General features: G+C 33.8%; 3 protein-coding genes and 1 non-coding gene across 6 annotated transcripts; all 4 read right to left on the reverse strand.

The window, feature by feature from the left end:
- Window positions 1-1736: 1736 nt before the first annotated feature.
- Window positions 1737-7777, reverse strand: LOC122579828. The gene is made up of 12 exons (XM_043752064.1): window positions 7319-7777; window positions 5884-6044; window positions 5718-5795; window positions 5162-5241; window positions 4670-4754; window positions 4037-4456; window positions 3293-3400; window positions 3096-3163; window positions 2895-2982; window positions 2724-2795; window positions 2406-2459; window positions 1737-2238 (listed from the first exon to the last, which is right to left on the reverse strand). Exons 1-12 carry the CDS (start codon window positions 7710-7712, stop codon window positions 2149-2151), a joined length of 1698 nt encoding a protein of 565 aa, XP_043607999.1. The 5' UTR covers window positions 7713-7777; the 3' UTR covers window positions 1737-2148.
- Window positions 7778-7852: 75 nt separating this feature from the next.
- Window positions 7853-7925, reverse strand: TRNAA-CGC. Its single transcript has one exon. It is a non-coding gene; the product is annotated as a tRNA-Ala (tRNA).
- Window positions 7926-8598: 673 nt separating this feature from the next.
- On the reverse strand, window positions 8599-14927 carry LOC122610366 (nucleoside diphosphate kinase 3-like). 2 transcript variants are annotated; one of them, XM_043783360.1, is made up of 14 exons: window positions 14790-14927; window positions 14553-14669; window positions 14259-14341; window positions 13697-13760; window positions 13478-13595; window positions 13104-13258; window positions 12679-12721; window positions 10622-10717; window positions 9935-10066; window positions 9793-9830; window positions 9616-9666; window positions 9321-9488; window positions 9127-9239; window positions 8599-8946 (listed from the first exon to the last, which is right to left on the reverse strand). In XM_043783360.1, the coding sequence occupies exons 1-14, from the start codon at window positions 14910-14912 to the stop codon at window positions 8823-8825; spliced, it is 1425 nt and encodes a 474-aa protein (XP_043639295.1). In that variant the 5' UTR covers window positions 14913-14927; the 3' UTR covers window positions 8599-8822. The 2 variants fall into 2 exon arrangements, with proteins under 2 accessions (XP_043639295.1, XP_043639294.1); XM_043783359.1 differs by lacking the exons at window positions 12679-12721; window positions 13104-13258; window positions 13478-13595; ... (2 more) ...; window positions 14553-14669; window positions 14790-14927 and having other exon boundaries at window positions 9935-10069; window positions 10622-10833.
- A 7097-nt stretch (window positions 14928-22024) lies between these two features.
- On the reverse strand, window positions 22025-27168 carry LOC122611101 (filaggrin-like). Of its 2 annotated transcripts, XM_043784069.1 has the most exons (6): window positions 26428-27168; window positions 24301-25213; window positions 23813-24222; window positions 22932-23731; window positions 22781-22849; window positions 22025-22649 (listed from the first exon to the last, which is right to left on the reverse strand). In XM_043784069.1, the coding sequence occupies exons 1-6, from the start codon at window positions 27047-27049 to the stop codon at window positions 22122-22124; spliced, it is 3342 nt and encodes a 1113-aa protein (XP_043640004.1). In that variant the 5' UTR covers window positions 27050-27168; the 3' UTR covers window positions 22025-22121. The 2 variants fall into 2 exon arrangements, with proteins under 2 accessions (XP_043640004.1, XP_043640003.1); XM_043784068.1 differs by having other exon boundaries at window positions 22932-24222.
- Between the last annotated feature and the right edge of the window lie 748 nt (window positions 27169-27916).

The following is a 27916-nucleotide window of genomic DNA, read 5'->3' on the forward strand; positions in this document are numbered from 1 at the left end:
CGCGCCCTAAGTTTTGGGTATGGATGAATTAAATAAATAATGTTAGTAAAAGATTTTGTGTGGGCAGCGTTGAACACCGGCAAGTAATAAACTTTAAAGGATAGATAATCAATAAATGAGAAGAAGAACAAGAAATGAATATTCCAGACCAGAGCGTTTATTCCTTCCATTGGAACAGAATGGAATGGTGGCAGTACTTTATTTGTCCAACTGTCTCTCTCTCTCTCTTTCTCTCAACACCACAAGTCACACATTCAACATGACTTCCTTAAACTTTGCTTGCCGACCTCCACAAACTTTAACTGACTTTCAGAGATATATACATTGACCTTTTTTTTCCAAATAAACATGCAAAATAATAAACATAGCTCGTGGGTTATATATAAACATTTTATTACATAGATAAATGATTTACACATTTTATATAAAGCATAGAAAGAAAAAAACTATCCACTGTTATTTTCGTGAGTTTAAACTTTAAACCTTAGGGGGCGTTTGGTTGCGGAAAACACCTCTTGTTTTCCATTTTTGTTTTTAGGAAAACATGAAAAACAGAAAACGCGTTCTAATCATAGAAAAAAGAATGATTTCCAAAAAAAAAACAGTGTTTTCTACTTTTCCTCAGAAAACTTGAAAACATTTTTCTCTTGTTTTCCATTTTCCATTTCATTCCTCCCCATCCTCTCACATCTTTAACATGTTTTTTAGTTTTCTAATTAGAACGCGTTTTCAAAATTTTATTTGTATTCTATAAAATAAAAACCCCTTTCATTTTCTAGAAAGTTAAAAATGAAAAACTACAAAACATTTTCTACAACCAAACAAGTTTAAAGTTCTTCCATCATGATTTTTGAAAAAGTATCGATTAATAACGTTGCACATAAATTTCTACTTAATGGAGTAGCAGTATGATATGATAAAGATATATATACCTATTGCTACCTAATTGGCATACTCCACTAATCTTGGCTTCCAACACGGAATAAGAAACCTATTTAACACCCTCCTTTGACGTCATAATTTTTTTAGAAACGAAGGCATCTATAACGAATTTGTTGTTTTGTTGGGGGTCTTACACTTGAATTAGTTAAAGGAAAGTATTCGTTAGTATCACAAGGGGGAAACAAACATATGTCAAGGACATCAATTCTAAGTGCGGGTATGAGAGATGAAAAACACATTTGCGATGTTGGGGATTGATTTGTACTTAATAAGTAAAAAAGTTGGAATTTTTAAATGAACAACTTTTGTGATAAAGTAAAGAACCCTAATGGAACACCATTGGAAATGCAAGGGCGTAAAGTGCACTCATCTGTTTAATAGCACATGGCTTTGGTAATGGCTCCGTAAGCAAGTTTCCCATCTTCATAACTTCGTAAGTGTATTCCATCATAATGACAGCCATCCATCTAGCTAAATGATACAATCCAGCTTACAGAAAGTTTATTTAAAAAAAAAGGCTGCAAAATGCCAATTTATGCTGAGGTTTCCGACAAATAACAATGGTTGTTTAGTTTCAAATACCATTTTTAAGACTAAGCATATACCGAGTACTAATTTACAATCATTGTGATTCAGAATTTATGTGTCACTATGACCACTATAATCTATACCTCTCGTACAGATCACCAGGGTATGGTGCCGTTTTAAAACTAAAATAGGTACAGAGCATCATTTTTCCACAGTTCCACCAAATGAACTTTTTTGCTGAAAAATCTGGACCGGTAGGCACTTTCTTTTAAGAACACGAGTCACAATAACCAACTACACCACTATAATACAATAACATGATTTTAACCTATGTTACTTGACTAGAATAATTAAAAGCCCCGAATAATTTTTTCCTTCCAGTACTCACAACACTACAACAGCTAGTGCCTAGTGATGATTTAGCTTTTACTTATAATATTTTTGAACATCAATGTCCTTTTCTGCGGTTACAAAAGAATATTGAATGAATTCTGAATCTTTTATACAAGATCAAATGAACCCCATTTTCTCTTTTTTGAAATCGGTGCTGAAACTGAGAACAATCGTGTTGATTGTAATTAAGCTACGAATTTGATGGTTCGCAACTTATGGTGCTAAATATTCAAAGAACCAATATCCGCTACCTGATGATTATATAACTGTTTGACCAAAAGATGATCATGTATCAGAAATCTGTTGTGAAGGTATGATCTCAGAGCTGAGAAGCTTCTCGACTTCATCATTTGCCTCGGCTTGTATTCTCCATTTCTGTACAACGAACAGTTTCCATCATGACCCATATGAAAACAAAAGAAACAATAACAAGGGAATACATATAAATCAATTAGAGGTATTTATGATAGGTTCAACAATTTGGCTACATCATTTGATTTTACATTATCTTGCAAACCAAAAAGTAAAATTCATAGACTTACCGCTTCAAGATTCTCAAGTTCCATTATCTGTTCTATCTGTTCGGCTATAGTCTCCTGCACATGAAATTTATAAAGAATTATATATATAAGCATCGGAACTGACATCTAATAATCGCCATCCAGTTCTACTTTTAATAATAGTCGTCAACTTTTTCCTCAACATCCAGAAATAAATTATGTGGATCGTTGGATACTAAAAAGTAACTCATTGAAGCTTAAAAGGTCAAATGTTGACTTTCTTTTTGGTATAGAGGAACCCTGGGTTTTGAAATGGAAAACAAAACAAGGCACGAGAAAAGTATAATAATTGTTACACACCACACTGCTGGCTGCTTCAGCAGCAAGAACATCAGAGTCCATTTCCACCTCGATTTCGATCATTGAAGAAATCTGCAAAGGGAGAAAAATTAGCATGCAGTAACTCACAAAAGGTTAGTAGCTTAATAAAAGTATTATTTTCTCTCTGATTCACTGCTGTGGAAAACATACTCTTGCATAGCTTTCAATTAGTTCAATTCGTGATTTCAGTGAGCATTCCAATCCTTCACGCACCCTTTTGACTCTACTTCGCCGTGAACTTCAAAAAATGAAAATAGAAACACATCTTATGAATTACTATTTATTTGATAAAACCAAGCAATTACACAACAAAGACGAAAAGAAGTAACAGAAATAGATCGAGGAAATTACCGATAAGAAGGTTCTCCAACAGCAACAATTTTGTTCTCCAGCTGGCACATACGAGCCAGCATCCACACCTAATATGTTAGAAAAATCAAGATACTTAATCTATGCTGCAATATATGGCAAACGGCATAAAGAAGTACATGCACATACAATCTTAACAACGTATCTACAGACAACACGTGGGTACTACAGAAGAATACCTCATTTTCAGCAGCTTCTTTTAAATCCTTAATACGAGATTGAAGTGTGTCATACTGAGAAAGTAGTTGCTGCCTAATGGCAACTGTTTCCACAAGCCTTTGAGGAAGCTGGTGGAAAAAAAAATCAGTTATCATACTTACAGATGACACTGCCAAATGGTATAAATTCACACAGTGGAGCGGATTCCTTTGTTTTAACACAAACAAAAACCTGATTGATTTACAATCTACAGCACCACTACAATTGAGTACCAGAGACTGATTCAATTCATCAGCTCTTAATACAAAGAAATTTGCTAATGACAGCCCTAAGGGATGTCAATTACATGCATCCATTTTGCTATTAAAGGACTTAAATGTTATGCAAGTGTTACACAAAAGAATGAAGCATCTTTGAAATGCTTATGATGCTGAAGATTGAGTTAACATTCGGCAAACAGTCCATGAACTGTTCAGTAAAAAGTTCACCTATGTTATTTGCTTAGTAAACAGATGAACTTTAACATGATTCCTGGTCGTTTAGTTGAACCAACAAACATAAACAGTGGTCTTGTTTGTTTGTTTACTAATGGGAACATTTTGTAAGGTGTTTGCGTGCGTTTGTTATACACACACACATATGTGTGTATATATTGTATATTGTAATAAATAGTTGTACTTATGCAAATGAACGTAAATGTATTAAGATGAAAATGAAATAAATTTATATTGTGATAAAATGGTAACATTTTATAGCCAACTTACTTGACTGAACTGTGGAAAAACCAGACCATTTAAAGTGGCACCAACAGCAACGGATGAAACAGCCGCAACTGAAATAAACTGAGGTAAACTGGGGTCTATCATTCCTGAAGCCATGTCACCTGTGGCTAAGATTGTGAGAAGCGGAAAGAAGACACTTGGACTCAATAAGGATATTCCTCCATTTTTTGTAGGGGCCCTCAATAATGGTGATTCTTTGCCACTTAGATGGTTTGTTAGGCACATGGGTTCACCAGCGTAGTAGTTAGGGCTTTTGGGGGTAAATTTTAAGGGACCCACTTCCCGATAGACACTTGATGGAGCTGCTGCAGCAATTGTCACACGTTCCCCTTCTTGTGCAGGGAGATCTACTGTTTTAGTAGCAAATCTGTGTGTTCGAGCCATACCAGATGGTGTCTGGACCTGAGAGATAATGCAAAACGGATATATGAACAATTTTGCATCATTCAGACGGCACATGTAAGTAAGTTGCCAAAAGCCACGTGAAGACATTAAGTAATGGAATGACGAAAATAAGACTATTAAAGGTAAATCTGATAAGAGTCATAAACTTTTGAGATATGCATTGAGTTTTTAGGATATACAAGAATGAAATGTGTAGGAGGGAGAACTTACCACAACGGAGTGAACAGCAGCAGGAGTACTTTCTTTCGTTAGCTGCAAGAACTGTAGCCCCCTTTTCCATGCAGGTACATCCATGCTGCGTTCGGCAGGAGGACATCCTTAGAAAAAGTGAATATCACATGATCAACATCACACATCATGATACTTTTCAATGCAAGCACACTCAACAAAAGTGGTACCAGAAATCAGAAACTACCTTTTTCAATTTATAACCGTGTCAAGAATTGATATGGAATTTCAGTTGAGTATGAAAGTTTTGGTGAGAAAATAACTAGGGAAGGAGGGTCGACATTCTGAACCAACATGAAAAAACTCTAGTGATTATAAACTACTAAAAACTAATTCAGAGATTAGAAGTCCATTTTTACTCATGTAACAACCAGAAGCACTATGTAAGCAATAAGCACATAAATATGGCAATCATACGCACTTAATAAATACAAATCACACTGCAAAGGACAAAACGGAATACAAATAACCAACCTGATTTCTTCTGACTCAATACTAATGATGTTTCCGGAAACAAGCTCATATTGATAACGGCATTTAGAGCAGGAAACAATCTGCAGAATGACAAATTTAACCGATAATGAAGGAAAAAAGATAATGAGCTATAGGATGAGTAAATAACAGATCATCAGCTTCCATATGGTAATATAAATGTTTTGATGGCAGAGCTCATGAATATATGTAAATTTAACAGATCCCCAATGACTATCTTACTAGTGAAATCTTCTCCCAATTAAGTCTGTATAATAAACCGAGAGAGCGAAATTTGATAGAGCAAAAAAATTTGATAGAATACTCTAGCATAACTTTCCCAAACGCTTGCTAAGTAAACATTCAAAAATACACTGTCGTGACTAAACAAATCATTTAAAGTTCAAAAAAGTTTATGTCACAGGAACTATTACAGATAAAGAGGTAATACATCCATCAAGCGAAAACTAATTTTAGTTTTCGATATATAATTATATGCAGCTACTTTCATATTAAATACTAAATGTTATAGATAGATCTTGGGCTTTTTTGTGCATGCCTGAATACCATTTTGGGGCTGTGCAACAGCAACAGCTATCATGCAACTAGGACATCTTACAACCTTACCGAACGGTACCTGCATAGACAATAGCAAATTTCAGATTAACATACAAATAAAACATTAGCAATGATCCTATGCACCAAAAGAGTAACTGCAGTCATACCTCTTCACCAGGAGATACTCCCACGCGGCAAACATTTGCAATGATCCTAAGGGAATCTGAAACCCGCAATGATGCTGCAAGACCGCGAACCAACAATGTGTATGTATTTACATCAGGTCTCGACCACCTCAATCTGTCACCAACATCTTTATCTCCGACACCTATCTCCGCATGTCAAATATTAGTAAATTGCCAAAAACGTCTATTCTATTAGTTCATGAAAGAGCAAAAAGCCATAATATGACTCACATTAAGATATTCAAACATTACAACATGCACTATAGAACAAATGATATCATGCAAAATGTACTTGCATTAAAATCAATTCATATGTGATTAGCACATTGATTCACACGATAATAAAGAATTGTTTACAAGAAATTACCATCACAGAACCTTGTTTGTAAACAAATTTCTAGCACATGGAAACCACTGAATAATTGTTAAAATTCAAAAATCTTCAATCATATCCTTAAATAACAAACAAGAAATGTACGCATGCTATGCGTCAAGATGGATAGTTTCTCAACTTTTCAAAATTAAAAGATCAAGATTTCAGCAAAGAGACACTTCTAACTTTAAGAGTGACAGCATCCAGATCTGCCAACCCGCGGGATTTATAAGGTGGTAGTGGTAGTGTAATAAGCAATTTCATGTAGGCAGTCTTACCTCTATCCTATTCGAGGATAGGCACAAAAAATTTAGAGAAGTAATAAGCAAATGCATGTATAAAAATCGTACTTTATGGTTATATATAAAGTACCACTTTTTATGCATATAATAGTGTATTTGTGAACACCTAAAGGTTATCATAATCAAAATCCATAACAAAAACATACTCGTAATAGTAAGAGACTACATCATTATTCACATTTTTTACGCTAAAATTCTACTCAAAATGATCAAATTCTATACATATACATGTAATGAAATTCAACCTTATCGACATGGTGTCCCTAAATAGTATACATCTATATCTATACTTCTATACTATATTATAAAGCAAATTTTATTTTGTTGAATTTTAGGTTCCAATAGTGAAATTTTAAGTTTCAAACAATTTATCAAAACCACATTACATTAATAACGTATACTACTCGTCGGGGCCGCTACGTCACCTCCCCGCCGCCGCCATTACATCGCCGCATCGCGCGGTACCATTCTAGTAATAGATAATAAGTCATGACAAAATAGGATGTCGCTACTCGCTAACGATAGCCTATGACAAATTAGGATGTTGCTATATACAGTAATAAATAACCTCTCGTATGAACATACTCATTAACTATCTCAATAAAGTAAGCATACCCGACTAACTGCTTACGAAGATTGGTGTTAGTGTCTAGTTCCTACTCTACTTGCTCTTGTTTGTAAAATATAGATACACACACACACACACACACACACACATATATATATATATATATGTATATACCTGTATTGAAACTGGACCTCATGGCGTTAAAAACGGAGAGAGCCAAATCAGCATTATTCCGATCAAGCGCGGCGGAAATAATCAAGCAGCAATCGGAAGTAGTGACAACACCACTAGTCCTGTTAGTCATTTCACCAAACACCTGGAGTGCTTCACTTGCATCTTTAGCAGATGAAACTACTTTACTAATAATTGATTCATAACTATCACCAGAGTCAACAACAGTACTCTGATCACTCAAAGAAGCCTTTACAATGTTATTAGTATTATGAATTGGAGTGCGAAAAGTGTAGCAGTAGTAAGTAAGTTTTGGTGTGGATTCGTTGGTTAAGAAACGGTGATTGTGAAGGTAGAGACGGCTTGGCCATGGCGTGGATGTTATGTTCAACGTCATGCGGTTACTGTGTGTGTGTAAAATGAAGGTGAGATTGGTGTGTGTGGAGAAGATGAGGTACGAGAGGTTGAAAGCGGTTAGGAAGAGTTAAAGGATGACGATGAGGGATTTTTATAATGGTCGTTAAATTAAAAAGAAAATGGAGGTGCGGGGAATCGAACCCCGTGCCTCTCGCATGCGAAGCGAGCGCTCTACCATATGAGCTACACCCCCAATTTGTTCTACATCATCATAGTATATTTTATATAGCAACTAAATAACGTTTTTTTTTCCACTTCTTTTATTTATATCAGTTTATACACTTTTCTTTTCAATAGGTAAGTTTTGACCCTGCATGGCTGTATCTGTCTTTTCAGTCTTCCAATCTTTATCTCAATGTCTATAATCACTGAATTAGGGAAATAATGTAACAAAAAAAAGAAGAAAAAGGTTTAACTTTACAGAAACGTATTGCATCATTATCTTATTCATGAGAGGTTATGATTAATTAACCATAGTCGGAGATTTTTAATACCTTTTCACTCAAATTCTATTGATCATTAGTCGCTTTGGTAACTTGATACGGATATTAATGTTGGTCCCTTCCACATTGAAGTGATTGTTGGTAACTTAGGCGATTTGGTGTTCATGTTATTAGTAAAACCATTATAAATCAGTTAGCTATTGGATAATACGTGCGTGAAACCCACATATTCATTTGACAAACAGTGTTCCTTATCATTGTCTGCTAAAATAAAAACATATTTAAAATTTCCAACTCCACCAATTTAAATGTATGCTTGCACAACAGTTTGCAGCAATGATTATCTTTGGGTCGCTTTCTTAATGGAAGCATTCGAATAAGAACCAAGAAACAACATCAAGCCACCAAAAGTACATATGAAGATGGATGAAAATTCGAATAGATTACAACACAGCTTCAACCATACACTTCTGTCTTTAGCTAAAAAGATGGTCTATAAGAACTTTTTAAGTTCACAAAACTGATACCGTTCTGCTCATTTATAAATTAGAAAATAGAAATACAGCAATTTTATTCTTTGGTTTTATTCTTGGAGCCGAGAAATTAATTTGCCTAAGAAGGCACTGAAGAAGCAAAAATGGAAGGCATTAGTTGTTTCCGTAGACCCACTTTTCTTGATTGCTTGTGTAACTCGTCACCTCCTCTGGCTTGAACCATAGGTTGATTTCATCCTTGGCGGTTTCTGGGCCATCACTTCCATGGATGATATTCCTACAAAGCACAATCCAATGAGATCAATATATTATGCTAAAGTATGATCATAAAGGATGACTTGTACGTCTTAACATATCATGTACCAAAACAGAATATCATGAAAAACTTCTGAGTGGAACAATTAATGAATTATATATAAAAGAAATATATATATATTGGTGGTGCAGAGTAATATACCTTCCAACAACAACAGCCAAATCACCCCTGATGGTTCCTGGCTCAGATTTTTGTGGATCCGTGGCTCCAATTAGTTTACGGCCATATTTAATAACACCTTCTCCTTCCCAAACCTGCATAAATGAGTAAAGGGTCCTTAGTTCACTGGTTCATCAGTATTGAAACAAAAGATATCAATAATTGAATTTTCTTACCATGGCTAGAACAGGGCCAGAGCTAAGGAAGTCACAAAGGCCATCAAAAAAGGGTCTTTCCTTGAGATCATGGTAATGTTGTTGGGCGAAGGACTTTGTAGGGGTGATAAGCTTGATGGCTACAAGCTTGAAGCCTTTACGTTCAAAGCGAGCTATAATCTCTGATATCTAAAAGAAAAAAGAAAACTTTATTAGATAAGAAACAATGTTTTTAAAAAAAATATAAGTACTTTATTTTCTTCTTATTGGCTGTTAAGGGTATATAGAATGTATCAAAGAAAGATGGAAAAATTACCAGCCCTCTTTGCACACCATCTGGCTTGATAGCAATGAAAGTGCGCTCCATCTGCACACACATGAAGAAACGATCAATCATGCTTCACAGATGAAATTAACAGCAAGAAAGACGCATGTTATCAATCGTAAAAATGAAACTAAAAAAAAAAAGAGAGAAGGGATAGCATTGTAATACCCCTGCTGCATGTGCCTCTTGGTCCTGAAGCATGTAGGCTATGGATAAAAGAAAAGAAAAATACTTTCGATTATTACATATGATTTCGGCAGGAATATTTTAAAGACAATCATATGTCCAAAAGTAGTATCAAAGGGGAAACCTGCAGCAGGAAGGGCAAATGCTCCAGCAATCCATGAGCTAGAAGTGTTTCCAGAATTATCTCGCCCAAAAGAAGCTAGTGCCGGCAGCACTCCTTTGGATGAAACTGCTGCTGCAGCAGCAACAGCTCGTCCTTCTACAAAGTAAAGAACAGTAAGTAAATTCTACATTTCACATTGCATCAAAAATTTTGAGAATAAATCATCTTACGACACGGTAGTATACTGACAATCATGTCTTACATCATCATTATACAGCTAATGACTGCAAAAGATGACTAAATACTGTATATTATAATATACTAACCAGATTAATCATTCCAAAAACTTATAATCGAAACATCCTTCGTTTTAAAGCATGTTGCTAATTTTATAAAGTGAGTACTACAAACGAATATTCTTCTGATCATCTCCAATATAATGAAACAAATCTCCTTAAGAATTAAAAAAACAAAGATATAAAAATATCTATCAAAATTTATTTATAATAACAAAAGACTTAGACATATATAAGACAGAATTCAAAAAAATAAATAAATTCAATCACTACTATCAGTACTCATCTAAAGAATACATAATCTTACGGAAAATACTAATAAATCTGTTAGATATTTCTGGCAAATACAGATTAAAACGTAATCAGAAATGTAATTCATTCATATAGACATTATAAGTTGAAGAAAGAATACCGGAGGAGAACAGACGAGGATTATTGTGCTTAGAAATGAAAGAGCGGGCGGCGCGTGAAGCCGATCTGAAGATTTGAGTAGTCATCTTCTTCTCCTCTCAAGATTTTAACGGTCGGTGGTTTTCAGAGGGAGAGAGATAACAGCGCAGTCGCAGTGTGTGTGTGTGTGTGTGTGCAGTGAGGGTTTTGGTTGATTGTGATTGGATATTTGAGGTTCCCAATGTATTTGGTAGAAAAGGCAACTTCAGCAAAAAAAAAAAAAAAAAAAACTGAACAATACTTAAAAAGTGAACCCTCATCTTTTCATCTATTTTCAGACGGGTTCTTTTTGTTTCTCTTCTATTCGCTACAAGTAATATGTATAGAATACAAATGAAGCAAATTACGTATACTACAAGATAGAAGTGGTTAGGCATCGCAACGTCAAGATTTCAGATTTGTATCTTCTTATGTAAACATTTTGAGGGTGTCTAGATAAAAGATTCAAATAAGTCATAGATACTCACGGTTTTATCAAGTACACTTAAAGCAAAATTATGTCACGTAAAATTTTATTTGATTATTCGATGATATTTTTGTATCACAACATAATAAGAAATTGCATTTTTAAAAAATAAAAAAAGGATGGCTCAAAGCTTCATGTTTTGTTTAATATTCAATATTAAGGAGATAAGAATATAGAGAAGCATGGTTTTATCAGTCATTAAACACCTCGTATTCATATTATAAGGAGAAAAAACATCATGTGGCTAATAAAACACACAAGACGAATACTAATTATCATCCTATAGTCTTGCGATATATAATTAAATGCTTTCCTTTATATACGTATTTTTAATTGAACATGCTATCATATATGTACTTCATTTGATGCTTAAAAGTTTCGACATACTAGAGTATATGCTTAAAAATCTACCAAGTTAAAACATGAAATATCCAAACTTGAAAAAATTAAAGAGCGAGCAAAATAATAGATAAATTACAGTCCGGGTTAAGTTTAAACAACGAGCTTATATTGTAGGGTTTGTGTTCAAACTAACGTGAAGTTAAAGGCCTGTTATTGAAATAAATATCTCCACCAAATTATTATGGCATCATTTTGTTGAATCAGAATTGCCAAAACCCTCTATGCTCGATTGCATTAAATAGAATCCACGTGGCTCCAGATCTAATGCTCACGTGGTAGATTAGGTGAACTAATTAAACTTTTTCCAGAATAATGATGACTGGCCTTTTTTTTTTTTTTTCTTAAACTTTTTTCCCCAAATCGAGGAAACCTCATCGTATAATGGTGAAGCCTTACACGTATTCTAGACAACGAGATATTGACTATAAGCCGTTATAAGTATTTAAAAAGAAAAACCCCAAAATTTTGTTATCCCTAAGAATTGAACCCAAGACCTTAGGTAAAATCGAGAATGACTCTGACACCACTCATTATGAAATAAACCGTTGTATTTCATTCATAGTTTGTACCTTGAAGGATAAATTTATGAAAAGAAAAAAGATAAAATAATTTCTCAAATGCACTCCTAGTTATACAATAAAAAGTTACATCCCATACATAAAGTTATTGTAGCTTGTGTGAAAACGTATTCAATTGTCTAAAAGTTGGGCCATTTTTCAATCAAGGTGAATCATGTCCATGCGATCGGCATTTACCAAATATGAAATATCATTGCTATTTTAAACCGCCCTTACCAATTCCATGAAATCCGATGAAACTCAAAAAAGTAAGATTACCATCTTCTCATCACCTCTTTCTTTTCAATCAACTACGATACAAGTTTGCCAAATAGGCAAATATACACAGGGGGAAAGGAAGAAAAAAAAAAAGGACTATTGCCAACTACACACAAATCTGATCTTCAATTTCCATCGGTCATTTATAACACTATTAATTTGTAAACAATCTTCCTTATCTATTAGGAATCCCACAACTCGTATTAACAAACTAAACTTACCAGCTAACCCAACAACTTAAGTTATGTTCAGTTTACCAATCACCAATTTCATGTCATGTGTTTAATTGTCGTTAATGATCTCTAGAATCTGAGCCCAATTCGCATTTGTCTTGTAACGCTGTCAACCAATTATCTACCTGATTGATAAACAAACGAAGATGTGATTTTAGCTCATATTGGAATTATTATAGTAGTAATAACAATGACATCCACATAAAACAGCACAGCAGCTTCACAAGTTCCATAAAAACAACTTTTGGCACAGTAAAAACCAGTGAAGAGTAGCTTATTTTGAGCAGAACTTGCTATTTGAGAAGCTGTTCTATAGTTTGAACATGACAAGTAGATACCGTTTATTTACAGTGTGACAGTAAATATGCATATAGGACAGAGGTGCAAAAATCGGCGGGTGATATTTTTAGGTGTTAAGTAATTTTTTTAACTGATCTGTTAGATATAAAACATAAAAAAAAAATCGATTCACAAGTAAATCGGTCAAAATTCCATAGATGGATGTACCTGGATTTTAGAAGTGCTTGAACACTCATATCTAAGTCCATAGCGCGTTAAAATATAAAAATAGTGCAGAGTTTCCCCATCTTCTTTAGAAGCACATGGCATAGGACCTACTTCAACGACATCAGATAAGAGGGTGGAGTCTTGAGGGCTTAAATCTACAACAAATTTAGGCAGATCAGCAAAGTAAACCATCATAAGGCTAAGTACAAACAAGTACCACTATAATCAAATAACAAATTCGACTACTCAGATCTTGTAAGTTGGCTGATGCATACATCAAATAATATCTCAAATACTTATTTACATGTTCCATTACTAACCTACGAAAGAACTTGTAAACACAAATGGTGAAATGAACAGAATCTAGGTATTACCTGTGGACAGAAAATATAAGAAGAAGCAAGGACCATGAAGAACAACAAAACGTGGAAGCCAGTCATCAATTTCAGTGTCATCAAGAGGAAGAGGTTCTCCAGGTAATGCTGCCCATCTCTATGATAGAGCATATCAGAGAATTGCCCACAATAATCGACCATACATAGTGTCTCAATATCAGAAGCAGAGGAAAAGATAAAGGAGTCGATAGTAGATACCGTTCTCATGTGCAAGTAGCCTGAAAGATGGCAAGTGCGCAGAACCTCATCAATATGTTCCAACCTGCAAATAACAGGTGACACTGAGTCTTTGAACATTGATGGTGGATAGAGGCACCAGAGGTGGCAAGATGGGTAGGACTGGTAGCGGAGTCAAAACGGCCTTGGGTTGAAACGGGTCAGATTATAAGTATGTATTAACGCGGGTTTGGTTGACCCGCTTGACCATTTTTATCCATTTATTGTGGCAGTTACGATTACAAAAACAATATTAATAGATTTTAGGAGATGTTTAATGGGATTTCCTATTAGCCAGTTGTTTTGATTTCACACATTTGAGACAAAATATAGCGAAATGTGACCCATGATGGCCACCTCTATTAGGCATATAAGGACACTGAAACGGTCAAGCACCTGCAAATATCCTCCAAATCACATTCTTAACACAGGATACTTATTGATCTTAAGTTTGAACTTGAAGTGGGTAAAGAGTATATCTATGAAACAATATTATAAATGGCATGTTGGTTTTCCAGAAATAGGAAAGTATGAGTTGCCTTACTGGGCTCTCAAGTGAGCTTCTCTCTCTTCTAACTCAGCAAGCTCAGATTGAAGAGATTTTACTTCTCTAGATGATAATACAACCTGCATAACCCAAAAATTATTTCATGAAAGATGAAAAGAGGATCAGAATAAAGTTGAAGGGATTCTAACCTAATTGTATTTGAGTTGGCCTAACAACCAAAAGGTTGTTGATTCAAGTCCTATAACGCACAGATGTGTGCATTAATATGTTTCCTGTGAAACTTTGCCTATCCAAAAGAAAAAAAGTTGAAGGACAGTGTACGATACTGACCTTTTCTTGCCCATTTGTGTCATTTCCCCAAGATAGCCTCCGTGGACTAAGCAAGTTCAATATGGATGCAGCACTTCTTAACCTTCTTTTAGCCCACAAATGGCTGCCGGAACTATGCTAATGCCCATCAATGAACTTATATCAAACAAACTATTTTATATATGGAAAAAAATATGTATATTTCCAAGAAAAATAGGATCAACGTATAAATTTCATCACCAACATGAATAATAATACCTCAAATTCATTAGTGGTATAGGAGCTGGATGAACTACTTGTTTCAGGTGTCCCCATACCAGAAGCTGAAGCCTTAAAATGATCAGGGAAAATTTGGATTCCTCTAGGACCATCGTCACCCATGGTTCGAGTATTCAGAAGCTGGAAACGCGTTAAATTACCTCTAAGCATGTAACTAACTAGATAAAGAATAAGCAGCTACAAACATATGATGTTGAGCAAAAATGAAATTTATAGAGTGCATATTGTTTTGTAAAGTACTTATGGCTTAAAAGTTTAATATTTAGCTTATGTTAAGAGAAAACCGCAAACATTTGAAATTGTGTTTAGGCTTTTTGAAAACGCCATAAGCATTCCCAAACAAAACAAAGGCATACATCTTGTATTCCAATTTCCAAAAACTCTAAAGAATGTAACTTAAACTTTTGGGCTGGCTTGATGAATGTAAAAGCTTTTTATTTTATATTTTTTTTGCTTTTCTTTTTGACTTTTTTAGGCTGATAAATACAGGATCTACAATACGAAAAACTTATAGATAATAAAAACATTAAACCCTAACCAATTCGGATCATGTAAAAGGGGATATTAAGTAAGTCATTTAAGTTGGAATTACAGCGATCATGTCCAGCAAGCAAATCATATACATCAACCAAAATTCTAGTATCACATATAATACAAAACTTTAACTTTAAAAAAATAAATAAGTAGAAAAGAGAAAAGATATTACATAATAGATAGAGACAGCTTACGAAAATCGTGGAATAGGTGTGTTTGATCACACAGAAAGATGGAGATGGCAGTGATCTCTGAGGTTGCTGTTGTGTTTTTTTCTTTAATGTTAGTAACAGCAAAACGCCAGAATTTAATTGCACATGTATTTATTAAATTAAACTTTTTCAACGATTTATTATTATGCGAGTGTTTTGTTTCTGGTTTATTCAATTGTTTTGTGTCATAAAGATAAATTTTGTGGCCACTTTATAGGAGTAACATTTTGTAAAGTTATGTACTTATGTGGTTCCAGTTTATATTATTTCGTCCTTTGAGGTAACATACTAATCTATCTATATCTATTTTATATTATAAATCAAAAAGTTCTTGTCTAAATTTAAGTTTCAACATTTGTTTTCTCAAAATGTCCTCCTATATATTATATATTTACTTAAAATAACTATATTATTTTTTTCTCTCCTCAAATCTCAACCAATCATTTTTTTTCTCTCTCCTTCATAAATTATTTATTCCCTCAATTCATTCAAAATCTTTTATCTCAAAAACCGTACAACGATAAATCAAAAAAGTTATATGGGTGTTTTTAAAATTCCATGCTCATTCGATATACTTTCGACAAATTTTTAAATCTAAGGACGGAGCCCGTACGGCTAAAGCATTTGGCTATCACCTTCTATGACCTATCACCTTCTATGACCTATCACCTTCTATGACCTATCACACTCTATGACCCATCACCCCACCATCTCACCGTCGCAACGCGCGGATACTTGCTCTCGTACTATATTATAAAGCAAATCCACTTTTCAACTTTTAACATTCAATTTCAACAATGTACACATGATAATACATGATATACCATACATCAATGCATACATTTTTCTCTCTCCTACACAAATCATTTTATTTCTCTAATTTTTTAAAAATCTTTTATCTCAATAAGCGTACATCGATATATTATAAAAATTATATGGGTGTTCTTAAAACTTCATGTTCTTTCATTAGAGATGTCATTCGATATACTTTTGACGAATTTTTAAATCTGAGGATGGAATCCGTACGGCTAAGAAATTTGACTATGACACTCTATGACATATCACCTCCTATGACCTATCATACTCTATGACCTATCATCCTCATCATTTTACCGCCACAACGCGTGAATACTTGCTTTTATTACTAAAACGCAAGGGGTTTATTCCAAATTATTGTAACAAAGAAAGAGGGCTTTATTATTGTTAGTTTGTTGTCACAGTTGTCACAACTCACTCAGGCCCCACCATCTATTAACTCAAAGCCAATAGCACGTTTACACCATTTTTAACAATCATGTTTTCTCTGTATATAGTAGTTTGTTTTTTTTTTAAAGTTAGTTTCGATTCAGACGTATTAGAGATAATTTTAATCAATAAATCTCTGGACCTCCAACCTACTCCTCATGAAAAATATCTTGAGATGAGAACTTAAGACTCAAACCCGAAACCTTGAGAAAAAACTCACCTCTGGAGCCCACATAGTGGATTTAGAACTAGTTAATCAACCTGGGTTCAACTCAGGTTAACTTATAAACGTTTTTCAAATAAACCGAATAATATCCATGTAGCTTTAAAATATGTCATATTAAAATATATAATAATAGCGTTAAATAAATTGAAAAGTTGTGATAAATTATGTAAAAATACGAAAGTAAACGAAAATAAAAGTTGTAGACACACGTTGAAACACATACGATTATAAAAGCAAAAACGTAAAACCGATATTCGAAAAGACATCATAATTTTCGGCTTATTATAACAAAAAACTGAGGTGATTAAAATTTTATATAGCAATGTGAACATTAATGATATTTTAAATTTTAAAATTAATATAATATGATGATGTCATAATTAAATTCAAAGATTGTGTGGAAGTGCCACATGAGAGAATTTTAAAAAATCTTACGTCTAACAATTTTTCTTTATTTATATAATAGATATTCGAAACTTTTTTTTTGTTATATATGAGTATAATATAACGAGAGAAAGTACCCGCGCGTTGCGACGGTAAGATGGTGGGGTCATATGTCATAGGAGATGATAAGTCATAGAGTGTAATAGCCAAATGCCTTAGACGTACGGTTTCCGCCCTCAGATTTAAAAATTCGTCGAAAGTATAGCGAATGACATCTATAATGAAAGAACATGAAATTTTAATATCACCCATATAATTTTTATAATTTATCGATGTACGGTTTTTGAGATAAAATACTTTGAATGAATTAGAAGAATAAAATGATTTATGAAAAAGAGAGAGAAATGAGTAGTTGAGATTTTATAAGAGATAAAATTAGTTGTTGAGATGTATATAGATGTATTATACATTATGTCTTAGTATGTGTAAAATTATTGAAAAGTTGAAAAGTTTAAAATACTTTGTAATGTGATAGAGATATAACTACAATTAAGTAAAAAAAGAATGTTACGATGCTTTTTTTTCCTAATAAAAAGAACATCGTCTAATGTGTTCCGGCTCCATATAGACCACACCGAAATCACGTTACTTTTTATGCCAGATAAAATTTTTTTAACAGCCAGTCGATATTCGACATCAGGGGATACTTTACCGTATAATGGTGAATCATTACACGTATTTTAGACTACGAAATGTAGATCAATAAGTCGTTGCAGATGATTTAAAAGAAAAACCCCCAGGACATGTCACTCTATAGAGTCGAACTTATTACTTAGATCTAACCTTCGTTATCTACACCTGATAATTAATGAACAATGCCAAAAATCCAACAAGGCCATCAATGCATTGTAAGTTTCTTTTATGTTTATGTCTATGCATGTTTATTTGTATGTTTGATAATACTTTTAAGAAGTTTTTTTTTTTTTTTTACTATTTGTAAAAATATTCAAAATTTCTATTATCAAGTATAATTATCAACTTAATTCCAAGATGATATTAAATATCTTTATCTTTATCATTACTCCCTTATAAAAGAGATAACCTCTTTTTATATTAGGTAATTCTACCTTTGAATTACCAGAATTACCCTTGACTTTTTTTATGTTTTGTTCTTAATAAATTATAATTTACACTATAAACTTTTATTTTAATAATTAACACTTTAAGCTCTTGTTTTCTAAAAATTTCTACTATCACAATTACATCAACCTACACCATTTGACATCGCCACCACCACCAATAATAACATCACTGACAACATTAGACTGCTTTCCCCACCACCGCCGCCATATTGCGCAGGTACCATGCTCGTTATATTAATAAACAAACTACTATCCCCTCTTTTTAACTCTCTACCTTTAAAATACCCAAAATACCCTTAATTTTTAACACATTCTTATCTCACACACTACATCTACCTAATATATCCTACAAATATTTTCCACTCATATTTATCCAAAATATCTATCTTCTTTATTCATTAATTTAAATATTTCCACATAATATCTCTATAATACTAATAACTACACTATCATTTACATTAATCACTTTTAGATTAATAAACACATTGTTACCATCACCCCAACCAGTACCACCCGTTACCGGCACCGCCGCCGTATTGCATGAGTACCATCTCGTTTAAAAAAAAATGATAGATCGATAAGAATTATAAATGTTTGTTACACTCTTAAAATATATTCATCGAAAATCTGAATAATAAATGTCTTATCTGGTTTTATTTGAAAGTTCATCATTTTATGAGGTTCCATAATATTTACCTAATTTGATAATTGTATGATACACACATTTATCTTTTCATAAATTAATAATGAAAGTTAAAAGTAACACACAATTTATGTTTAATTAATGTTACATCTTGTATGCATGAATGGAAGTTTGAATGGAATGATTTGGAAGGTGTTTAGCATTGCTCGTTCAACAAAATTATTAGATAATTCTGTTTTGAAACCAAAAATAATTTGTTTTTAGAGTTGGGGAAAAATCCATAAAAGTTGATTTTTCACGTTTTTAATTGATTTTTCACGTTTTTAAGGGTACAAAACTCACTAATTCATAAGTAGGTCTCCAAACATCATGTTTCTGTATTTCTCTTTTCTTCTACCAATTAAATCATGCCTAGACATACGGAGTATATCTTGTTGTAATACTACTACTGTTACCTTTTATACGTCATGAAAATTTGTTATAATTGATTTTTAATGACTTATTTATAACATGTGCTAATATTTGACTATGTGTTTTATTTCGATAATATTACTACGGTATCCGCGCAATGCGGCGGTGATGGCAATGACGGTAGTCTGATGGTGACAGCGACGGTGGTGAATGTTGATGTAAATGTAATTAATGTAAAGATGATAGTAGGGATATTTTAAAAGTTAAAGGTTTAAAGTGAAAAATTAGTTCATTAAAGGCAATTACGTAATTTCTTATAAGTAATAAAGAAAGATGACTCATTAAGGGTAAATTAGTAATTTCCAAACTTTTCTTTTTCTAACTTTTCAACAACATGCCATAATTTTTATAATGTAGTAAAGACAAAAAAAATGTCTTTTTTGGTCAAAGTCACTAAATTATATATTTCGAATCGTTAAAAAAACTAATTATCTACTTATATGACAACATTAAACAACAAGACATATCTTTTATTATATTAAATCACAGTTGTTCTAATAACTTACTGACCAATCATAATTTTTGATATCTTAAAATCGATTTTTGTTGCAATTTTGACTTAAATTTACACATTTTTGTTTTACATCACAAATTTACACTTTTGAACCAATACTTCTAATATAATAAATAAATAATAATAGCTAGTATATATCCAAATAGAATAATAGTTAATATATATTCAATAAAATAATAGCTAATACACATCTTAATAGTATGTCCTATCATATAAATATAGATTAGTTAACTAAAAATAAATAAAATTTAGTGTAAATACATAATTAATTAATTAAAAAGAAATAAAATTCGATGTAAATATATTAGATTTTAAAACAATTGTATTATTATTCTTTTTTAAATTTTTTTATAATAATTGTCATGAGACATATACGAAAAACAAAACATCTAAAAACATCATCGTTATAGGAACTTTTTTGTTTTGTTTGTTTACCACGACACAAAATCATAACATTATCTAAGAATAAGATATTATTTCTAAGAATAATATCATATTCTAATTGAGATATCTAGGATATGTTTTATCCAAGAATAAGATATTATTTCTTAATAAGAACTTAATACACCTCGCGTAACAATAACATATTAACATTTACTGTTAATAATGTCATAAACTCCCGTGTATTTGACACAGGCCTAAAATATAATTTCAAACGATATAATCTTACATCACATTTTGTTACTTACAATTAATTATTTGATTCTAATTATACAAACAAGATAATATATTTTCAAAATGCATTTTCAAACACACTAAAAATGTGATTTCATCAATTACTACAATTTCCATTCTTTAAAAGGCCTTGTTTTTATTTCATTCCATCTTAAAATGAATATAAAATTATCTATAAGACCTTATAACTTCTACATAAACCCACTATTTGAATTTAAAAGCTTTAAAATTTTGAACTTTGAAATTCAGATCCTTTCAATTTCATCTATAAAACTTAATTAAAAAAAAAAATGAATATAATTCATAAAGCCTTGACATACCTAAAGATTATCCAGATAAAAATGCATATTGGACCAAGTAGAAATTTAAAATTGTTTTTTATAGATCTGGAAACTGAATGCTCCTTTTTATAAGTCAACTAGCCAGAATTGTAAAACAAAAACAAACGAAAAAACCCAATAACAAAACGAAACCGCACTAAAAAAAACAAGCAAACTGCCAACTGAACAAAATAGATTTTGATTTCAAAAACCGAATGGCGAAACCCAAACCAAAGGGATCCATCTACACCTTAACCCATAACATCTCCTACAACAATCGAGACAAAAAGGTTCAAATATCTTCTTTGATAGCGTGTCTTTTGTGGCCTATGCAAACCCCAGGGAATGTTGCCATTTTTACAAACGGTCAATAATCATTTTAACTTCAAACATTTAATATATATATCGTTTGGACAATACAATTTACACAAATAATCTTTTGTAATCAAAATTTGGGTTTACACATAAAAGTTTAAGGGTGAAAGCATTGTCAAAGAGGTTATAGGATTAAACCAACCAAGTCAAAATATATAGTAAAGCATAAAAAATTCTAGGATTAAACGACAGTTTTATGATTAAACAAAAACTGATGTTTCACGATGCACTGATCAAGTGAATTTCATATTTTTATTGTAAGTGTGGAAAGCTTAAGATGATAACTTCAACAAAATTTGATAATAAAACTTACCAGATTATACATCTTCCCAGAGAGTGCAAATCTAAACTCTATGTTGTTGCTGTTGCAAGAGCAAATCATAGACTTATGGATCGGTGAACAAAGACAATAAAACTTGCAGTAAGTGCAAGATTACCTGAAAAGCAAAAACGCCAGGACTACACAGGCAAAATAAAAAACAGAAAGGTTTTATTGATAAACAAGCAACGATAATAAGAGATAGAAAAGGGGGCCAGGGATGGCATTTAAAAAGATAAATATAAAATGTCTCAATGTGTACTTTCAGGAGAATGGTGATGTATCCGATTTAGATTTACTGACCCAAACTCAATTGACTCAATTGGCGACATCACTGGCACCCCAGTAGTTGACATATCAGATAAAGACACATCACCACCACCAATCTTCTCATCATTGGTAAATTCACTTTCTTCTTTAACCTTGGAAGGTAACAGGTCACTAACAGAGGGTGCAAGACACTCTTCAACTGGAGCCATGGTTAACTCAGGTTCTTCCTCTTGCTTTACAATGGCATGATCCACCTCCATATCCATTAGTTCCTCGGATTTGCTCTGTTCACTCACGATGGCTTCTGCGTCAAGGTTCTGAACTGGTGGTGCATCACTGTCTTTAGAAACCTCATCTATGTCCTCAGCAGCTACCTCCTCCAATGGCTTGCCATCACCATCAGAACCACCTATCTCTTTATTAGATGGTGGAACAAACTCCGGGTCTGATTTCTCGTTGTACATCAAATGGAGCTCTTCCTTTTGCTTCTTGTAAAGAAACATTGCTTTCTGGAAAACCACAGTGAAATATTATACTAAAAATGCATGTGTTGCAATCCTACACATACTATCCCAAGGCAAAATAAATAAATCAATAAATAACTAAAGAAAGAAAAAAGTTAATCTTGAAGAAAATGAACCTGGAAAACAGAATCATTTGTGACCGTAAATAGTGAGGCACCATTGGTAATGTTGGATTCTACACTCTCCTGATACATCGAAGCAAAATACTTGAGTAGACCATTTAAATGAAAATAATGCATCATGCAATAAAACATATATCATCTGTACCTCTACAAATAAAATTTTGCAGTCAAACTCATCAGACGAGTCTTGATCTACATCCATCATACCGATACACTTTTCAAACAGATCGGGCTGAGTAAGGTCCTGAGATACATCTATCCTAGAAAGATACGCTCGTGAGATCAGAGTACTGTTGTCCTCCTTTACTGCATCATAAACTTGAGGGCTTTCAGTGACTTTCTGAGCTTCGGGAGCAATTCTTTCAAGATTTAAAGTCTCAGCCTGAATATCCAGTTGATTTTGCTCAATGTCATCAGGCTGGCTTGTCTGCCCAGACCAGCTTTCATCAGTTGGCCCGTGAGTCGAATACCCATCTTTCTGGGGACCCAATTGCCCATCCATGCTTGGTCCCGCATTTTGGCTCTTCCACAAATCCCCACTTTGCTCCCACCCTCTGTTATTCAATTGGTTTCTTCGATCCCAATCGAGCCTACCGTATAAGTGGGATTCATCACTAAATACAGCATTATTAGCATCCCATCCATGCAACGGGGGTTGAACCGATTCATCCACTTGATTCCGCCATGCAAGAGGTCGACCATGTTCGGGAACATGATAAGGCAAACCTGGGTTTAATTTCATTGGTGGTCTACCAAACATTGGCGGGGGAAATTGCTGCATGAGGGGATGAAACATGGGTGGGGGAACATGCTGGAAAGGAATATAACCACCAGGTGGCATCGGGGAAGGCCAGTTTGGGACATTTTTCCAATTACCTTGAGATCTTCCCATGTTCTGGTCAGCCATCCTTCGATGACGATTGTTCGACTTATTTCTGTCATCTTCTGTATTGCCAAAAAAGGGGCTATCAGAACTTGTTCTGAATGAAGATGGAGACGGAGGTGGTAGATGAGACTTTGAATTACCAGAAAAGTGATTATTTCTCGTGTACGGAGAAGAAGCAGATAAATTTTCATTATCAACTTGTGAAAAATCATTGTCAGGATGTGCCTCCATAGACAAATCCCGACTTCCTTTACCATCCTTAACAGCATCCTTGGAACCACCACTTCTTGGGCCTGGCTCTTCAAGGTCAAGACTTCTTCTAGCATCAGACCTGTTCAAGTTCCTTCGTTCGTTACTGGTTGATGACGGGGATTTATCAACTTGCGGAGAAGATCGGGAATCTGGCTTCATGTAACTATCATCCTTTGGAGTCACTTTCTTATCTGATTGTCCCGGGACAGAAGTGTAATCTCTACTTGAGTGAGCATTATGCCGAGTTCGATCTTCATAAGCATAATCACGATACTTAGATTCTTCTTGCTTCGAAACCCTGAGCAACGTAAAACATTCTATAACATTTAGATGTCATAAGAAAGGAATAAAAAAACGAAGGAAGATAAAAAATAACCTGTGCTGATCTCTTGCAGGGTAAGAGCTCCCACCAGGAGAACTCCTACGACGACTATGACTAGTGGTTACTTCCGCATCGGCATAACGAGAACCAGGTCTTCCCCGTTCAGAAAGCGACTCTGCTTTAGCACTAGATCTTTTTTCTACGTCGGAACGTTGCTCCTTCATGCTACGGGATCTATAGTCATTAGACTCGTCTTTGTCATTACCTCTTCTCCTATCCTTGTCATCTTTATATCTGGCAACTCGATCATCATAAATCGGGCTTCCATCCCGGTTATTTGTTTTCTTATTATAAAGGTCACCAACAATGCCATCATCCCTCAACCGCTTGGTCTCTGGCTCAACTGGATGGTCTCTTGATGCATACTTGGAATCTCGTACTCTCTTCTCTCTATCGGCATCATCCCGGTGTCTGGCATCCCGATACTTATCGTCTTTATGTCTATAATCTCTATCATCATCTTGTTTGCGTTTTCCATCCCGTATCTTTTCATCTTTCTCGGCTATTTCGATATACTTTTCATCTTTGTATTTGTTATCTTTATTACCATCTTCACTATACTTATCATCACGGTATTTATCATCTCTGTGTTTGTTATATCTTTCACTTTCTCCTCGGTGCTTAACGTCCCTGTTCTTTCTATCACGTTCACCATCTTCACGATGCTTTTCATCCCTTTGTCGGGTTTCTTTAACACTGTCTTCTCTAACAACATCTACATACTCTTCATTTTTATGCCTTTCATCCTTGGCACGCTCAGTTCTTGAAGACAAACGCCTATCCTCGGCTTCTTTCACGTCATCTTGATATTTATCTTTGTCACTAGAACTTTCTCCTCTTCTCCGCATCCTCTTCTCGAGCTCCTTCTCTAACTCGGGGTTTCTCAAATCTTCTTCTATAGGCCATTCTGGCAGAAAATGAAACAAGATCAATAAAAAAATCAAGAAATATCATGTCCTCGAAAAAAAACCCTATACATGTGTATACAAGTCAGTTCATATTCCAGAACCACACTCTTTGGTCATAAAAACTGTAAATCAATATACTTGCTTTTCTTATGTACATGAAGAATAGAAGGGGAAAAAACAAGGCCATTAAGAATACATAAGGGATCCCAGATAGCGTATAAGCAGTAGAATCAGATGAGATCAGATTGACTTCATAGATAAAATAAGTTTTTTATATACCAATAACATAAACTTGACAGGATAGTCCTTTATTATAAAACCAATGAGTATGGAATTAAGATGTTCAAAACACATTGCATTTGAAGCTCTAGGCCAAGATATAGCAACCTCCCTATAATGCAAGGTAATATAATAATAGAAATTATGATAAAGCCCTATAATGTAACCTTGACATTTTCAGTATCCCCATTAACTGTTCTAAGCAAACTAATTCTCATTGAACATAACTTCAAGGTAAGTAACTAAGTATGACTGAAATTTTCAAGATCTTTATACATCCTTTGGTCTACATCAAACCAGTCCATCTACATAATAGATCAAAGTACTATCTGTGCATCCATGGGGAGTACAGGGACAAAAAAAAAAACCATAAGGTGCATATGATGTTTATCAATCTAGATAATACATGCAATACATGAAGGCTGAACTCAGCGGATCAGATGAAAAGTATCCAAAAATGGCACTGTCGTGAACAAAGACACGTATGAAGGCATGGGGATGAACCTAAACGAATGTAATGTTTGATATGTAGACGATATGATTAAAGTAGGTAGCGTGTAAATGTGAAGGTAGAGAAATCATTAAACCCCTTATGCGTATAAATTAAGGCGAACTATACTCACTACATGGGTTGAAACTCTAATGCCATTTCAAGGGAAAGCCAAATACGAGCTACATGGAAAGAAAAGAAAAACACAAGCATTCTCAATTTGTCATTTTTCTCCACTTTTCTGAAAAGCAGATTACCAGTCACTCAATGCTCATGTTTACAGGTCCTTTAATGGAGAAGCATACATCACACAAAGCCGCATAGCAAAATTCTAATTCCAGAATAAGTACTAAACTAAACAATGCTATGCATATACAAACTACACAATTTTCCTAGCATAAAAATAACTTCAAAAAAACACCGAAATCAACAAAGTTGACATACCAGTAATCTCTTTCACTCGTTTGCTCGACTGATTCTCGCCTTGCTTCGATACAGCCTCATTCTCAACCTTATCAGAATGACTTTTTCTTCCCCTATCCTTGTCTTTCGATTCCTTACTCTCTTTTACATACTGACTACTACTACTACTCTCTTTCCTCTCCGACTTCCTTTTTTCGCCTCGATCCTTCTCCAACACACCACTCGCACTCTCTCCATCATTCCTCTTACTACTCTTACTCTTCGAATCACTCCCCGATTTCGATAAATCCTTCGACTTTCCCAAAACATCCATATTCAATCCTTTCTCATCACTACTCCCGCCATTCCACCTGTCACTCCCTTCTCGAACCTTCTCCTCTCGCCTTTTCGACAAGCTCGTATTCGTATTCGCATACTCTTCGTTAACATCGCCATTCAGATGATTCACTATCAAATCCTTGATATGTTTCCTTTTCTCACTCGAAACTGAAACCCTAACGGAATCTTCTTTGCCGCCATTAATACTACTCTTTTCCTTCACTTTCACATCCTCGTCGGAACCGGAATATTCTCTCGCTGCCGTCGCCGACGAAGAGCTATGCTTGCTTTGCTTATGCGATTTACTTCGAGAACTTCTCGGCATACTAAATAACTGAATCAGGTAATATTAACGGCTGCAAAAATTCGTATATAAAAACCCTAATTTGAATAAAATAAAATTAGGTTAATTATAAGAAAACCCTAATTAAGTAGTATACGAAGTGTGATGAATTAATATTATTGTTGATTATTATTATGTGAAATTGAATTGAATCTGATTTTTTATTGGCAAAATTGAATATAGGGGGACGAAGAAACAGAATGCGATTTGAAATCTGGGGATTTTTAGAAGGTAAAAAAAAAAAAAAGAGAGAGAGAGAGAGAAGAAGGGGGAGGCGTTTGCGTTAAAGTGAATGGTGTTGTTTTTGAAGGTGTACTTCTTCGATAGATAATTACAAGTCAACTGACCAAAATACCCTTTTTGTTATGTACTCCTTCTAAGTTTGTTGACTCACTGTGTTTGTTTTGTTAATTCATGGATAGTTGGATACCATATCCATCCAATCAAATTCGTTAATCTTAGATGAAGCTTCAAAAGTGTGTATGTGTGTCTTTCAACATTCATCATTGTATTTGGTTTCATCTTTTGGGGAAAAAAATATGTAAAAAAAACATGCAATTAGCATGAACATGTTGAACAAGATTTGTGAACTTAAAGTCAACGATAGAATGGAACATATTGATAAAACTCATACAAGAGTTCCACTAGAAATCGATGGACTGACTCATTTTAATGCTACTACGAAACTTCAATAATCAAATTAAATCAACATGTTATATCAAATTTCGATATTCAAATTAATTAATTAAACATGTAATATATTACTTAATCTAATTGTTATTAAATAGAACACAACTTTCAAGATATCTATATATATATATATATATACGGAGTATATAGAGATATAGA

Source organism: Erigeron canadensis, chromosome 8 (assembly GCF_010389155.1).
Source record: "Erigeron canadensis isolate Cc75 chromosome 8, C_canadensis_v1, whole genome shotgun sequence".
Lineage (NCBI taxonomy): Eukaryota > Viridiplantae > Streptophyta > Magnoliopsida > Asterales > Asteraceae > Erigeron > Erigeron canadensis.